Source organism: Petaurus breviceps, unplaced genomic scaffold (genome assembly GCF_028583685.1).
Source record: "Petaurus breviceps papuanus isolate PSGF00001 unplaced genomic scaffold, PetGlider_PUasm1.0 186, whole genome shotgun sequence".
Classification (NCBI taxonomy): Eukaryota; Metazoa; Chordata; class Mammalia; order Diprotodontia; family Petauridae; genus Petaurus; species Petaurus breviceps.
In genome coordinates, this window is record NW_027185798.1 from 1,869,518 (window position 1) to 1,885,536 (window position 16,019).

General features: G+C 54.0%; 1 protein-coding gene across 5 annotated transcripts in view; it reads left to right on the forward strand.

The window, feature by feature from the left end:
- VPS8 (VPS8 subunit of CORVET complex) overlaps positions 1-16,019 on the forward strand; it is a 173,246-nt gene that overhangs the window by 130,889 nt on the left and 26,338 nt on the right. For 4 of the 5 annotated variants that reach the window (XM_069089353.1, XM_069089352.1, XM_069089355.1 and 1 more), the window contains exons 39-44: positions 545-648; positions 4,114-4,195; positions 4,470-4,552; positions 9,747-9,827; positions 13,179-13,348; positions 13,901-14,066. In XM_069089353.1, the coding sequence (XP_068945454.1) occupies positions 545-648; positions 4,114-4,195; positions 4,470-4,552; positions 9,747-9,827; positions 13,179-13,348; positions 13,901-14,066 (686 nt within the window). Of the gene's footprint in view, positions 1-544; positions 649-4,113; positions 4,196-4,469; positions 4,553-6,991; positions 7,235-9,746; positions 9,828-13,178; positions 13,349-13,900; positions 14,067-16,019 lie in introns of those variants that run through there. The other variant, XM_069089356.1, reaches the window with a different exon arrangement.

Below are 16,019 nucleotides of genomic sequence, written 5' to 3' on the forward strand. Positions count from 1 at the left end.
CTGGGGTTGGTGCCCACCCTCCAAGAATCCATCAGTGGGCTTGGGGTGCGGGTGATGGCTTTGGGACCATGCACTGAGATGGGTTATGCCTTTCTCAGGATGTTTTCCATAGGCTAAGAGAACTGCATTCCCTGATCACAGATCACCTAACAGTAGAGTAGGGCCCCAGAAGCTTGGCAGGGGGCACAGGGAAGCTAGGCCTGGGACAGTTTGACTTGCTTATCTGTCAGTTGGCTCATCTACCCCCAGTGGATCAATGAGGGTCTGCTGTCTCTAAGCCAGAGACCAAGCCTGACCTCAGTTCTCCAAAGTGACGTGGTAGGCTCTGCATGGAATATCATTAAGTCTGGTCTGTTATTTAATTGTTCCATGGACCTTCCAGTCATTTCACCATTGCTCTCTCTAAGGCCCCAGTTCAGAGATGGCATATTGCAAAGACCTGAAATTAGGCGTAGAATACAAATTTCATTTCCTCCAGCTTGTGGAAGGGAGGACTGTGACCTTCCTGTGAGGTGTTCTTATCTTTTTTTTCCCTTCAATCCAGACTCGAGAGAGGCCTCCTCATTCAAGGACGTGGAAGAGATCTTGGTAGAGACCATCGCCCTCTGCCAAAGGAATTCGCAGAGTTTGAACCAGCAGCAGCGAGAGGTAAGAGGGCTCCTCACCAGTCTCCAGGGCCGTCATAGGCTTTTCAGGTTTGGAAAGAGGAATTAATTCTTTTTCCATTGCCCTCTCAGCCACCTGAGTCTAATTAAATTGGATTTTAATCACTGTTGAATGCTCCCAGGAGGAACAGATTCCTGACATTATTACCAGGAGTGCTCGGCCTGTTGTTCATGCAGAAGGCTTCAGACCCTTGAGTTGTCCTCTGTGCTGAGTCGGGAAGGCTAGCCCACTTGCCCTGGGCTGAATTTCTCAGTCTCCCACATAGGGAGGATGCAGAAATGTCAGCCACCCTCCCATGCTCCTGCTGCAGGTGGAAATGGAGATGAGGCCCCAGAAGCAGCACCAGGGGGTTTATGGGACCCTTGGATCAGGAGGGCATGGCTGCAGAAATGCAACGTGACAGGTGAAGAGCATGGAGCTTAGGGGTGGGCTCCTGCACGGCCCCAGCCCCTGCCCCTGCCCTTCGCTCCTCTCTCCTGCCTGATACTCTGTCAGCGACAGGCTAGACCGGGGGCGGCAGGATGGCGGAGCACCAAGTCTGGCCACTGCCCCATAAGAAAACAGCAGCTGAAAGGGCCTTGGGGGCCACACAAAAATAGGAGGGGGCTGCATGGGGCTGCTGGACCGCTGTTTGCTGCCCACCAATGAGGCTGTTCTGGCTTCCAGCTTGCCGCCAGTGGTGACAGGATGATGGGCGCCAAGTTCACCGGGAGCTGTAAGGTTGGCAGAGTGCTTCACAATTGTTATCTCACAACAGGGAGAGGCTGTTATCATCCCCATTGTACAGATGAGGAAATGGGGACATTCAGAGGTTACGTGACTTGCCAAGAGTCACATAGCTAGTGTCTAAAGATGGATTTGAACTCAGATCTTTTCCAGCTATGCTCCAGCCCTCTACCCCCTGCCTAGAAATGAAAGAAAGACAAAGGGTGCATGGCAAACCTTCTTGTAAATCACTCAGAATTCTCCCTGGGATGGGGGCACACTTTCTCAGCTAGATTTTTGCCAACAGTGATTTTTCCATGGTAACTGGGGCCTTGTGACAGGACCTAAGACCCGCGTGGTTTGTGGAATGGGTGCCAGGGGACTGAAACCAGTTTTCTTACTTATTTCTCAGATGTCATATTGAAATGTTCAATTAAGCACTAGGATAAGCCCTTCTTTTGTCACAGCAGCTCAGAAAACATGGCCTGTTAAGACGCTCTATGCCCTCATCTGGGGTTTTCTTGGCAGAGAGGCTGGAGTGGTTTGGCCATTTCCTTCTCCAGCTCATTTTACAGGTGAGGAAACTGAGGCAAACAGGGTGAAGTGACTTGCCCAGGGTCACACAGCCAGATCTGAACTCAGGGAGTTGAGTCCTGTTGACTATAGACCAGGCACTCTGCTGTGTCACTAGCTGCCCACTGAGCCATCTGTCTCTAAAGATCCAGAAAGCTTAGCAGCAGCACCCTGATCTCTGTAAATGATCTCAGCAGGAAATGAACTTAGTGACAAGGCCACAAATAAAACCTCAGGTTCTCATCCTTTTTCTTCAGTTCAACACAATTTAGGGACTAAAAGTCTTAAAAAATACCTGAATGTTCCTGCCCAGGGCGAGTCCTGAGTCACGAGTGACCGTTTGTAGCAGCAAGCACCCCAAGCGTGTCCTCAGGGTTTGCTGCCCATACAGGTTCTTGGATCTGCTTTGTTAAAGGAAAGCAACTCAAAATGGGTTAACAAGTTTACTTTAATCAGTCAGACATATATCGTTTACCTTGTTCAGGGGAAAAAGGTCAGCACTCCAAACTTCAAAATATACAGACAGAATTATCAAGACATTAACAGATCAAGTAAACAGCTTTCCAAACTGTCCAACCATTACATCCATACCCAGTCAACATCTGGGTTTCCACATCTGGGTTTTTCAAAGCCGGGGGACTCTCAACAACGGCTTCCCAGAATTCAGATCAAATCACAGAACACTTCTCAAAGTGAGTCCCAAAACAAAGCTACACATCAGGGCTTATATAGCCTTCTCCTGGCTCAGAGAATGTAACAACCTTATTGACTCACTGGCCAATCAAGAAGTATCTACTGAAAAACAAGCCTCCCTCCCCAGACTTCAGGTGCATTTTAGCCTAGGGGCAGGGAAGATCTTCCAAATTTGCATTTCCATTACACCATTGGAGAGCTGGAAGGAGCCCCCGCCCAGCCTGGGGATGGCAGGAAGCAGTGGCTTCACCAGTCGCCGAGCTCTGCCAAGGGAAGCCTGCCCTCCGTCCGTGCGACCCCACTTATTCTCTCTCGCTTTTGTCCCTTCCCTTCTTCAATGTCCTTGCCTTTTAATGTGTCACTAAAGGCATATCATTCAGTCCTTGTTCCCTTTCAGAGACATAATCAGGAAGGCCACCAATGTGGGTTTGACATGTCTCTGTAGAAGAGCAAGTAAATCCAAACTGATTTTCTTTTACTTAGTAAGAGAGGAGGTCCAGCCTGATCTATGGTTCATTAACATGAGCTTGATTACGCCCTTTTTAAAAATTAAAGCAGATGTTTAAAACTCCTCTGATGACGATACCTAATGCCAAACTCGTGGGAAAGTCCCATCACTTTCTCTTTCTGCCGTGTCTCCCCCCCCCCACATTTTCTGCCCTTTACTACATTTTGTCCGACTGCTCCATCTGTCATCTCTCGCCATCACGCCCATTGTAGCGCCAGTGGGAAGGAGGCAAGACTTGGGAGGCTCCCTTCCCATCGGCTGGGAACTGTCCACGCCACCCAGAGCAGCGAGCAACAATGTCTATGTTGGGCCATCTGGGCAGCTGCCTTCCCCTCACAGGGCGCCCGGGCTCTGTCTGTGCAGGCAGGGGACCTCCCTCTGTTAGGAGGAGGAGGAGTGTGAGGTGGCAGAAGGGAGGGTTCCAGACGTTGGCACGGGCGTGTCTGCCATCCTGAGCGAGCCCTGGCCCAGCCTTGCACTTGGCACTAACCTGTGCTCTTGGCTGCAGCTTCGCTTGCACCACAGTCTGGCCGAGAGAAAGCTTCCAGGATCGTGGCCCCACCACATTGAGGGCTTTTGTTTGTTCGAGTTTGTTTCAGAAGCAAGAACTCCCACCATCAGAAGCACCTGTTGGTCTTCAGCCTGCGGCCTGCTTTCAGGCCATTTAACCTTCATGAGCCTCAAGGTCCCTCGTTTTTCCCCAAGCTGAAGGGGTCAGCGAGGTGGTTTCTGAGGCCCCTTTTAAGCAGCAGATTCTATCATCTGTGGTTCTTATGAACGTGAGATATCCATGCATTTACTCTCTGGGTTTGTGTAAAGCAAAAATCATAGGAAAACGACTCCGTGGCATGGGGCTGGGTCTTCTTTGGGGTTTTCCTAGTGGAGGAGCACTGAGGAGGGGCTCTAGTGCTGACCCTCCTCTAATCAGCACGAGGCTTTAATGTCCTTTGGTCTGATTTTTCTCATAGGCTCTCTGGTTTCCTCTGCTGGAGGCAATGATGGCCCCTCAGAAGCTGTCCAGCTCCTCCACTCCACCTCGCCATGCAGAGTGTAAGGCTCCTGGGACTCCCTTCTGAAATCTGAAGTTAGCATTGAACAGTGGCTCAGCTCCCCCTCTTCTTCCGTCTTTCCCCCTGCACCCTGGCGGTCATTTGCCTTGAGCTCTAATAGTGCCGTGAATTGTCGCTGCACGTAGCCGGACAATGTTGTCTCTTCTCATGGGCTAAGTCTGTGTCCAGCCCTAGAGAGGAGCCGAGAAGAGTGACGGGTGAAGTGGGAAAGCCACCATTTCCGCGTGCTGATCATGCTTCTCTCACCGTTACAGCTCTGAAGTCTCTGACCATGCAGGTGCTGAACAGTATGGCAGCCTTCATCGCTCTGCCGTCCATCTTACAGCGCATCCTGCAGGTGAGTCCTGGGAAGGAGGAGGGGCTTCCAGAGCCCGCCTTATCAAGGCCAGTGTCCAGCAGCAGACTGGGCCACTGGCGAGCGCTCTGCGCTCTTGGTGAATGTGCCATGTGCGCCAGTGTCTGAGGTTTCCCTTCTCACCCCTGGTCCTCACCAGGCTGGGTAAAGGCCTTCCTCCCGCCTTGGGGCCTAGTCCTGGTCTTGCGGCATCAACAGCTGACCTCTCCAGGCATTCCACTAAGTAGGAGAAGGTGTTTATTGTCGTTCCCCACTGAATTAGGCTCTTTTCTTAAAAAAAAAAACTATTAAAACAAGTACATAGACATGCACTCATAGCTAATTCTGCTTAAGAGGAAGCTGTGAGATGGTGAGAGCAAGAATAGCCTGGTGTTTGAGAAGCCAAAGGAGAAGAGACCCCAGGAAGAAGGGCTCATCCCCACCACCCCCCCCCCGCATGCTCACACCCCGAGACACAGAGTCTCATGGGCCTTGGAAGGCATCGAGAGGCCGGGTTTGCCTCTGGTGGGGTGGGGGCTAAGGTACGAGGAGATGGAGGTGCCGTCTGCGCGGGCATCCCCCTCCTTTCAGTGAAAGCAGAGTCACGGGGTAGGCGGTGAGGTTGGGCTTCCCAGCCATGGAAGATTTGAGCACATGTGGGAGATGGGAGAGACCACAGACCACAGCGTTTGAAGGTCCGGAAGAGGCAGGACTGGGGGGGGGGGGGGCGGTTAACGTGGGTGAGAAGGACAGAGGTACCTGGGTCTCTGCAGCTGAAATAAAGGAACCAGGGGAGATGAAGAGGCAGAGGCTGGGGGGATGTAGGCTTGCCCCCACCCTCCGCGGGTACAGAGTGGGATGGGAGGCTTGGTCCAGGCCAGCCACGATGGGCAGTGGGCTAGAGACAGAGGGATGAAGACTGTCAGAGCAGCAGCAGGGCCCGGTGGAAGCCGACCAAGGTGATGCAGTCCAGTGTGCTCTCTGGGGCTCTGTAGTGTAGATGCAGTCCAGTGTGCTCACCTGGGCCCCATGGAGGCCGGCACCTGGCTCACCCAGGCCCTGCGGAGGCCGGCGCCTGGCTCACCCAGGCCCTGCGGAGGCCAGCGCATCCACTGACGTCCAGCCACATCCGAGGCCAGAGGGAAAAAGCAGCAGGAACAGCACTTCTTGGTTCTTTTGGGAGCTTGTCGTTCGGTCCTTTTCAGTCGTGTCTGACTCTGTGACCCCACTTGGGGTTTTCTTGGCAGAGATACTGAAGGCACTTGCCATTTTCCTCTCTAGCTCATTTTACAGATGAGGAAACTGAGGCAAACAGGGTTAAGTGACTTGCCCGGGGTCACCAAGCTACTAAATGAGGCTGGATTTGAACTCAGTTCTTCCTGATTCCGGGCCCTGCACTCTATCTGCTGAGCTACCTAGTTGCCTGTCTTTTGCAAGACTCCTTTTCCAAAGGCCCTTTCTGTGCTAGGGGGAGGGCACTTTCCATAGTTGACAGATGTGCTCTGGAGACTCCTCAGCAGTCTCCTCCCTGCTCAGGATTCTCTCTGACATCTTAGGCCAGAAGCAAGTGCCTGCTGGATTGGCAGCCTCAAGCGCCCCCTGGGCTGGCAGCCTCGAGCGCCCCCTGGGCTGGTAGCCTTGGGCATCCTGCTACCGTATATCATTTCTATGTTGTCCCAGCAGGAGGCACCTTTCCTGATGTTTCCTTTCAGTCGTGCACACCCAAGTGGCATGTCCTGACACATACAGAAATGGCCCACAAACATGGCTCCCTGCTTCTCCAAGTTCCCCTCAGAAATGCCCTCTCTCCTGTGATCCCCAGACTTGTTGATTCTATGTTTAGAGGCTTCCCAAATTCTATGCTCATTGTTGACTCTTTGCCAAAAGACCAGATTTATTTGCAGAGGCATTAATTGGACAGACAAAAGCATGCTTGGCTCCCAATTATATAGATGAGAGCTTCTCCAGCATGGGGGCTGTGGCTTGACCCTGACAAGACGGGTCACATCCTGCTGTGCCTTTGGGGGGCTCATCCCTCATCCCCTCAAACTCCCCCGATTCAGCCATGTCCTTCCTTCTCCAGTCCCCAGGGCACCTCCCCGCTATGGCAGGTCCCCCTTGGAGGGCAGACCATGTGCACTGAGGCAGTAGCCAGTGAGTGAGGTCTCTCTCACTACCCCCATTTTCATTTGAATTGGGACAGAGTGAGTCACACACAATAAACAGAAATTGTTTGTTGTGCTTATGGGGGCCGCCTCCCAAAGCTAGGTGTTTTCTCTTCTCCCCACCCCCAAAATGCCAACCGTTTTCTGTTATGGGCCCTGCTCGTCACCCTATGGGGCAGTCCTCACGTCCTCCCCGATCCCTCACGCTCCTTCACCCCGCGTATCCAATTGAGGGGATGCCAAAATCTTCCAAATCTTGTCATTTCTTCATTCACAGGCTCTTCTGTGTTCTTCCGCCTCTCTCAGATCCTACGACCACAAGCCTCGCTCAGGCCTCGTGTCCACTCGCCTGGACGCTTGCTGTAGCCTCCTCCCCGGCCCCAGACTGACTTTCCTGAAGCAGAATCTGGCCTGGAGTCCCATGGCCGCTGCCTCTGGGGTCAAATAGGACTGCGCCTTTTTCTCATCTTCAGGGACTCCTTTTTCTGTGCATATTTTGTTACATACAGAATTATCAGTGCAATTGTACTTGTATGTAATTTATGCATAAGTAAATACACGCGTGTTAGCAGGGAGCGCTTCACCACGTTTTGCTTCTGGTCTAGAGTCCCGTTTGTGGCCAGGCCTCCCTTCCTCTCCGTGCTCCTGAGCTTGGCATACCTCGTTCCTCCGGGGCTGCTGCTCCCCCTGCCCGGCCTCCTGAGGGTCTTCTCTGTTCCACAGCGAGCACCCCCAGTTCCTTTGGGCATCCTCTTTGTGGGTAACTTGTAGCCCCTCGGTGACCTTCCTGACACGGGCGTCTTCCGGCCCAGGTGGAGGACGGCCCCTTTGTTCTGGGCTTTGCTTCTCTTGATGCAGCCTGAGGCCCCTTTGGGACCCTCCAGGTCTCACTGCTGATTTGGATCCCTTTATGTCAAGCATTTATTAGGCACCTCTGCTATGAGCTTGGCCCTGATATCCAAGATGAACAATGACCCTCCCTTCCCTTGAGAAGCTCCTGCGGTGCGGAGGGAGAAGACTGGGAAATCGATACAGACAAGGGCAGTGTGGTGATGGGGGCGAAGGAGACGTCTGTATTTGGGCAAGAAGGTCGTCATTTCAGGTCGCCCCAAGCCTTGAGAAGATGTGTGAATTTAGAGAGGCAGAGATGAGCAGGAAGGCGTCCCCTTCGAAGGGAAGGAGTGCTGGAACAGGCAGCAGACTCCTGACTTTGTCCATTCAATGTCTCAGCACAAGAAGCAAAGGAGTCTGATGGGAAAGTGGGAGCTCCAGAGACCAAGGGCTTCTAAATGGAGCCAAGGCCACGGGAAACTGGCTGGGGTACCTCACTTTCATCCCTGTGTCGCCAGAAACTAGCATGGTGGCTTAGAAAAGTCAGTGTGAACCTAGCCCACAGGGGCCCAGGTACCTGAGCGCACACTAGGAATTCTATAAATGTTGGAAATGGATGGATCAGGATGGAGAACTGGACGAGGCCAAGGCCAATGAGTGCCCCGTGAGGCTGCACCAGAACGACACCTGAGGTTGGCCCAGATGCATTCATGCCCCACCCTGCATCTGGGCACTCTGCCAGTCCTGAATCTCCCTGTTAGCCTTCTCCAGTCTCTCCATCTCCCTCGTTCTATCTTGACATCCCCCAGACACCAGACATCATAGAGACGGTATGGCACAGTGGGAAGAAGGTTCGATACTGAGTCCTGGGTGCTCAGCTCAAACCCTGGCTTTGTCCCGTCCCCACAGGACTTGGGGAAATCACTTTACCTTTATGGGCCTCCATTTCCTCAGCTGTAAAATGGGGAGCTTGGATGAGATGGTCTCAAAGGCCCCTTCTGGCTCTGAACTCTAGGATTCGATGGTTTTTTCAGACACATTGGTGCCGTCGCAGTATACTGTGGCGATCTCCTGTCCCACCAGCCTGCAGCAGCTGGAGGGTAAATGCAGTGCCCGGGGCCCGAGCCCACTCTAAATGCTCACACCTGCCTACTCAGTACAGGCTGGAGTCCAGCGTTCATGCCACCTCTGCGATGCTGTTTGGTGCTGGGAGGGATAGAAGTGTCAACAAGAAGCATTCCTGCCTTGGTGGAGCTTCGCCGCTCCTGGGCATCTAGGCTGTGTAACCGCCGGAGCCTGTGCATTATGGGGGCAGGGCACAGGACCCATAGGACAGGTTCTCATTTGGTGACCGAGGTCTGGTGGAAATGGAAATGGAGACCAGGAACTGCTGGGGCAGGGGAGGTGGGGGGGGGGGGGGGGAGGAGGGTGAATTTGGAGAAAGAAGGAAGCAGCTGCTGAAACCAAAGGGAAGGGGAAGGATGTAAAGGGACCTGCAAAGGAAAATCAGAAAGAAAGAGAATTGTTTTAATAATAGTTATTGACAGCTTTTGGTTTTCTATCACCCACATTCCCCAGTATTTTCCTCCTCTCCCTTCTGGAGAACCATCCCTTATAGCAATGAATAAAAAATGAATAATGGAGGGAAAAAACCAGTTTAGCAAAACTACCCAACATTTTCAAAAATCTGAAGATTATATACAGTGTTCTGCACCCATAGACCTCCCACCTCTGCAGAAAAGGGGGCAAAGATGCCTTCTCTATGAGAGAAAGTAGGCCTGGGTGCCTTAAATTGGCCCTTTCATTGCAGGTGTTTGAAGTTTGAGGAAGTCTTGTGCCTCCCCCTCTCAGCACAGAGACAGAGGCCCAGAGATAGGAATGGGGAGTGGGGCTTGTCTTTAGGCACCGTCAACGTATTGGCTCATTCTGATTGACTACATCAGTTACAAGGGAGAATTCGGTTTGGCCTGTGGGCTGGCAGTGAGAACTAACACCATATTTTTATATAACATCAATAAGACATCCAGAAAGGTTATAACGGGGGAGGGGGGGACCCCACGCGTGGCTTGCAGAGTGAAAGAGTAACTAGGCAAGCCCAGAGTATGTCCTTTTCTCTCTGAGAAAATAGCGTCTTACAGGAAGTATTTGAAAATATGCAAAATAACTTTGCTTCTTTCTTTTGGATTTTGTTTTTCCTGCAGGATCCAGTTTATGGAAGAGGAAAGCTTGGCGAGATCCAAGGACTCATCCTGGGAATGCTGGACACCTTTAACTATGAACAAGTAACGTTATGCATTTCTGTCTCTGAATCTGTCATCGGAAACAAACTAGAAACAAACCTCAGCTGATCTGTGTTTTTTAGCACAGATTTGCTGTTGGGAATTTATTTTATAGAATGAAAAGGCATGGGGAGGAGGGGGGATCATTCTCATTAAACCATCTGGGTTCGTTTTTTCATATTGTTTACATACAGTAATTGGCCTAAAAAAGCCCCAGTGACAAAGGAAGAGCTTGTTATGTTAGGCTCACATCATGCCCGGCACACAGTAAAAATATGGTGATTTACTGACTCATAGTTTAAAATCAGTAGGAAAGGTTTCTCCATTTAAAAATTCATAATTTTCTCTTCTCCCAAAATAAAGACAGACTGAGCCAGCATTCTGGCAGGTCGGTGAGCACCTGATTGGTTTGGGTAGTTACAGTGACGCCTAATTCAGGTTTGCCATACACCTGCGCCTCCTGGCAAGTCCCAGATGGGGCAGTTCTGGCCTGAGCTAAAGGTCTGTCTTTAGTGACTGTGTCCAAGACTTTGCTAATGTTCGTTGCCAATGATGGCCATACCTTAGGAAGTTTAGCCCTGGTCGTGGTGCCCCGGGCACTTTAGTGGGCCCTGATGATGGTGCCCTGGGTACTTTAGTGGGCCCTGGTGGTGTCTGTGCCCTGGGCACTTTAGTGGGCCCTGGTGGTGGTGCCCTGGGCACTTTAGTGGGCCCTGGTGGTGGTGCCCTGGGAACTTTAGTGGGCCTGGTCATGGTGCCCTGGGCACTTTAGTGGGCCCTGTTGATGGTGCCCTGGGCACTTTAGTGGGCCCTGGTGGTGGTGCCCTGGGCACTTTAGTGGGCCATGATGATGGTGCCCTGGGCACTTTAGTGGGCCCTGGTGGTGGTGCCCTGGGCACTTCAGTGGGCCCTGATGATGGTGCCCTGGGCACTTTAGTGGCCCTGGTCGTGGTGCCCTGGGCACTTTAGTGGGCCCTGATGATGGTGCCCTGGGCACTTTAGTGGGCCCTGGTGGTGGCTATGCCCTGGGCCTACTAGGTACTCAATTTGCCTCAAATCTGAAAAAAAGCTTTCCAGTTTCATTGGTGGTCCTAGGCTCCTTGACCTTGAACCCAACCCTCTGTGGCCTAATCTAGTCCCTAAACTATGACCCTGGGCAGGTTACTTACCCTCTTGGAGGCTGATCTCTAGGACCCTAAGCTGCCAAATAAGCATTGGTGGAGTGAGTTTTCTCCTTGGGAGTGCCTCCCAACAATGAAATTGCAAATAGGTATCCACCCCCCCAAAATTTTTTTAATCCATCAGTTCCCCTATTTGTTGTTCAGTCATTTCAGTCTGCCTGACTTTGTGCCCCTATTGGGGATTTTCTTGGCAAAGACACTAGAGTGGTTTGGCCATTTCCTTCTCCAGCTCATTTGATGAGGAAACTGAGGCAAACGGGGGAAGTGACTTGCCCAGGGTCACACATCTAGAAAATGTCTGAGGCCAGATTTGAACTCAGGAAGAGTCTTGCTGACTCCAGACCTGATGCTTTGTCCATTGCACCACCTAGCCACCCTTCAGTGCCCCCAGACCCGTCCCTAAAGCCATACACCAGAGTAGTCAGATCTGCAGCAGTGATGGGAGCTCTCTGGACCTGTGAGGTCATTGGTCCAGAGCAGAAGCAGCCATGGGAGCCCCCTCATGGGGCCGTTCTGAAGCTCAGACGAGATAACACAAGCTTCCGCAGGCCCAGCACCACCTGCGTGATGAAGAAAGCATCATTGCTGGGTGTCGAGTCTAGTGGGAAGGATGGGGAGGGGGCGGGACAGTGGCTGGTGTAGCCGATGCACTCCTCGGCTGGTCAGGCTGAGAGCACCAGGCAGTAAGTGCTTGGGAACCCCTCCTGTGTGCCACGGGAGACAGCAGCAGCCACAGAATGGCCTGGCCTACATGTAGAGTGAATAAATGCAGAGAAGCACAGGGCTCTCAAGTCCAAGGTCATTTGGGGGAATCAGGAGAGACCTCCTTGAGAAGATGGAGCCTTAAAAAGGGACAGCGATCCTGTGTGGTGGCAGTCAGGGAGGGCATTCCAGGCATGGGAGCTGGCCAGTGCAAAGGCTCAAAGATGGGAACAGAAAGGTCATCACAGCCGGACCTTTGCCTGTGGTAGGAGCAGCAGTGTCTGACAGGGCTGGAAAGATGGAGTCAAAGGGGGCTTTCCAGGAGAAGCAGGAGCTTTCATTTATCCTGGAGGTCACTGGCTTTAACTGTGCAGGAAGTTGCATGGTCAGACTTGAACATTGGGAAGATCCCATTGGCATCAGTGAATGGGGTGGTCTGGAGGGGCCGGAGACCATGCCAGAGGCTGCTGCCATCACCTGAGTGAGAGGCGGCAGGGGTCTGAATACGGATCAGGGGTCAGCTGGGTCTGGCAGTGGATGGAGCCTGGGGGGCGCCAGGAGGATGCTGGGATGAGGAAGCCAAGATGATGGCGGATGGTGGGACCCTCAGAGCAGCAGCAGAGTTTGGGAGTGGGGTCGGTGTGTGGGGAAAGCTAATGTTGTGGACGTGTGAGATTGAGATGTCTCTGGAACACCATCTGTCTGCCCAGCAGGCAGCGGCGGGTGATCTGAGACTGGAACAGGGAGGCGGTGGTGGGGAGAACTGGGGGTCGCCTTCCTCAAGACGACAAGGGACCCTTGGAAGACGGCTGTGTCCAGGAGAGCCATCCTGACAGGCTGCAGGATGGTCTGGGCGGTCAGTCCTTCACCCAGTAGTATAAAGTGTACACAAGGGGGTATACCAAATCCCCTTGGAGGTGACTTCAGTCACCTCACAGGCCAGGTGCAGCCGCTCAGCGTGCTCCTGAGCCTGGGGGAAGCAGAGAGCTGGGCACCGTAGGGAGCCCAGGGGAAGCAGAGAGCTGGGCGCCATGGGGAGTCCAGAGGAAGTAGAGAGCCAGGTGCCATGGGGAGCCCCAGAGCCCAGGGAAAGCAGAGAGCCAGGCACTATGGAGAGCCCAGGGGAAGCAGAGAGCCAGGAGACACAGGGAGCCAGAGGCTCCATCGCCCCTTCTTCTGAAGGCCATTTCAGGAGAGAGAAGCAGCCAGACCTGCCTTCCACTCCCATGGTCATGTGAGCCTAGAGGTCCTGGGGCCCAAGGGGGTGGCTCCAAGGCAGGCCCCCGATCTTCTCCTGCTTCCTCTCAGACCTGGTGACCGCAGCCCTTCCAGCTTCCTCCCAGTGACGGCTATCTGGTCTTTTTAAAACTTGTAGGAATTCTCAGGGTTTTCAAGCAGGAATCAGGGGCCCCCCTCCATTTCTTCTTTTTCCTGAGCCTGTTCAGCATGTTCTCTTTCTTGTCCTTCCCAGACACTTCTGGAAACAACCACCAGCCTCCTAAACCACGACCTCCACTGGTCACTCTGTAACCTGAGGGCATCGGTCACTCGAGGGCTAAACCCCAAGCAGGATTACTGCTGTATCTGCCTGCAGCAGTACAGACGGCGCCAGGAGGTGGCCGATGACATCGTGGTCTTCAGGTACGTGCCCTCCTGTGCCCAGGCCGGGGGGGCCACGTCAGCGCCGTGGGCTTTCAGCACTTAGGCCCAGGCCAGTGGCGTCTCTGCTGAGCTGGGGAGGCCACCCTACAGAGCACAGCAGGGACGGCCAGCTGTGGGGAGGATGCAACAGGCATCTCCCCAGCTGCTGGTCTCTCCTGCAGGGGGTCTGCACCCTGGGAGCTCCCAAAGCCAGGCCAGGCCTCTACTGAGCAGCAGCAGGAGATGGAGGGACCCTTTGGGCCATGGAGGCCTTCACAGGCCTTCCCTCCTTGGATCCCCAGAGCCCCGGCAGGGAGCTGCTGTCAGGATCCTCTGCTGGCAGATGTCACATAGGGAGTGTCCTGACCCCAAGTCCGGCACTGAGGCCTTGGAGCCGACTGAGCTCAGGTCCTGAAATGGGGAACCAGACCCCCTTAACCTGGGCTCAGAGTGGGGTCCCTTTGGGCTGTCCATAGGGCCTTCGTAGGGTGGGCCTCGCAGGCCGGGGATCAGGGGCCTCCAGATCCATGACCAGGAGCCTTCATTTTGCAGCTGTGGCCACCTCTATCATTCCTTATGCCTGCTCAACAAAGAGTGCACCATGGGGACGGGGAGCCAGGCCAGGTGGACGTGCTACAGGTGCAGCTCAAGCCACAAGATCGGGAAGCTCAGCGAAAATGCATCTGATGCTAAGAAAGGGCAGCTCGCCCAGGCCCAGGTAAGAGCCAGTGACCGCCAGGGTGCCACTGCTTCCTGGTCAGCCATGGTGACTGAAGGTCCAGGGAGGTCGTGGGGTCACAGACTGAAGCCCTGCAGGGGCTGTAAAGGTTGTAGAGGCCACCTCCTTCATTTGACAGATGAGGAAATTGAGGCCCAGAGAGGGGAAATGACTGGGCCAGGACCACACAGCTGGAAAGTGTCTTGAGGTCACGTTTGAACCCAGGCCTTCCAGACTGAACCAAGAGCTCCGTTCTCTGGTTCTTGCCATCCAACCTCACTCTGCCCTCAGAGGGCGAAGGGTGGCATGGCGCGCTCAGGCATGGCGCCCTGACCCTGCCTCCAGTGAGCACTTGCTCTAGCTGGGGCAGCAGGGTGTGGATGCACCGACCTGTCTGGAACGTCGTGGCAGAGAGTGCAGACCACCCTCCCCAGGCCACAATGTGTCAGAGCTGGGGAAACCGAGGCCCAGAGGGCCCTGACCTGGCTGGGGTCACCACGCCCCAGATGCTGCGGCTGGAAGAGCAGCAGCGGCCTACCCCCTCCTACTGAGGGGGCACACCCTGGCTGTGGGCAGCCACGACAGCCACAGGCTCTGGGTCACCAGCCTTCGAACCACAGCAGCTCCTCAGCCCGTCCTTCTCCCGTCTGGGCTTGAGCTTACACAATGTCTGCCTTTGCTCTTCCTGACCCCAGCCTGGTCACAAAGGCAGGCCCCACACCAGCATGGGGGCAGAGGTAGCGGGAGAGGCCCCAGCCCAGCACAGACTCTGCCACCAGCCACACTTTGACTTCATCCTGTGGGATTTGAACTCTGGGCCTGATGCTGGATATGGAAACAGCAAGGAAGCATCTTTCCCCTCAAGGAGCTCGCCTTCTTTTGGAGCCTGCACAGCCCCCACCCTCACCCCCTGCTCAGGCAGTTGCTGGCGGTCTCACCTGCGGGGGCCTCTGGCTCCCCTCCAGCAGGACAGAGGCCTGGGCTGGTGGAGTTGGGGCCAGCATCTCTGCACACCGGCACCTGCTGTCCTGGCCCCTCTTCACAGGCTGACCAACCACACAGAGATGGCCATGTGTGCCGGAAAGTCTCCTTCCCTGGCCCCTTTCTCTCTTGATGTTCCTGGCTCTTCTGCCGCACACATGCTGGGGCAGGCGTAGAGTCAGTTAAAGCCTGGAAGAGACATTCCAGGGCCTCTGGTCAAGCACTCCCACTCCCTGGGTGAAGTGACCTGCCCACGGTCACGTTGCCAGGAAGTGAGAGAGCTGGGACTGGAACCCAGGACACCAGGCACCCAGTGCCAGGCTGGCATTCCACCTCTTATCACATGTATAAATTCATAAAAATAGCAAGAAGTGACCTTTGTAGGACTCTATAAAGCTGGTTCTATGCGCTATTCCCTCTGATCCTCTCCCCCCTTCCCAGGGCCTGTGTTCCCCATTTTACAAGTAGCAGCAGGTCGCCGTCCTCACATGTGTCAGCTTCAAGAAGGAAGCAGCCCTCTGGACAAGAAAAATAAAATCCCAGATTAGCGCCAGACACGCAGACGGGTGCGGGGCTCCAGCTTCGTCCCACGCCACACGCACCGCGCTGCTCACCTCTCTGCGCTTTGGCAGAATCCCCCAGCCATGGAGACCTCTCTGGTGAGGGCGCTGCCCCCGTGACTCGGGGGCCCCTCCTGGCTCTAGTGAAGACACCGCGTTCACAGTCATCGTCTTAGCCTCTGGCAGATCCGCTCTCTCCCCCCTCCCTCCCCGCCCCCAAAGGGCAGGGAAGAAGTTGGGGATGGGTTTTCCCCCTGCTGGGAAAGGTTGCTTTGGTTTTCCCATTTTTGCCCAAGGTTTTCCAACTGAAAAAAATTCACATTTTTCATACTGGATATATTTTGAAAATCTTATTCGTTGGGAATGATTTAGCTCCTCAGAGTGATTATTTATTTAGCAGATGATGTTTTAT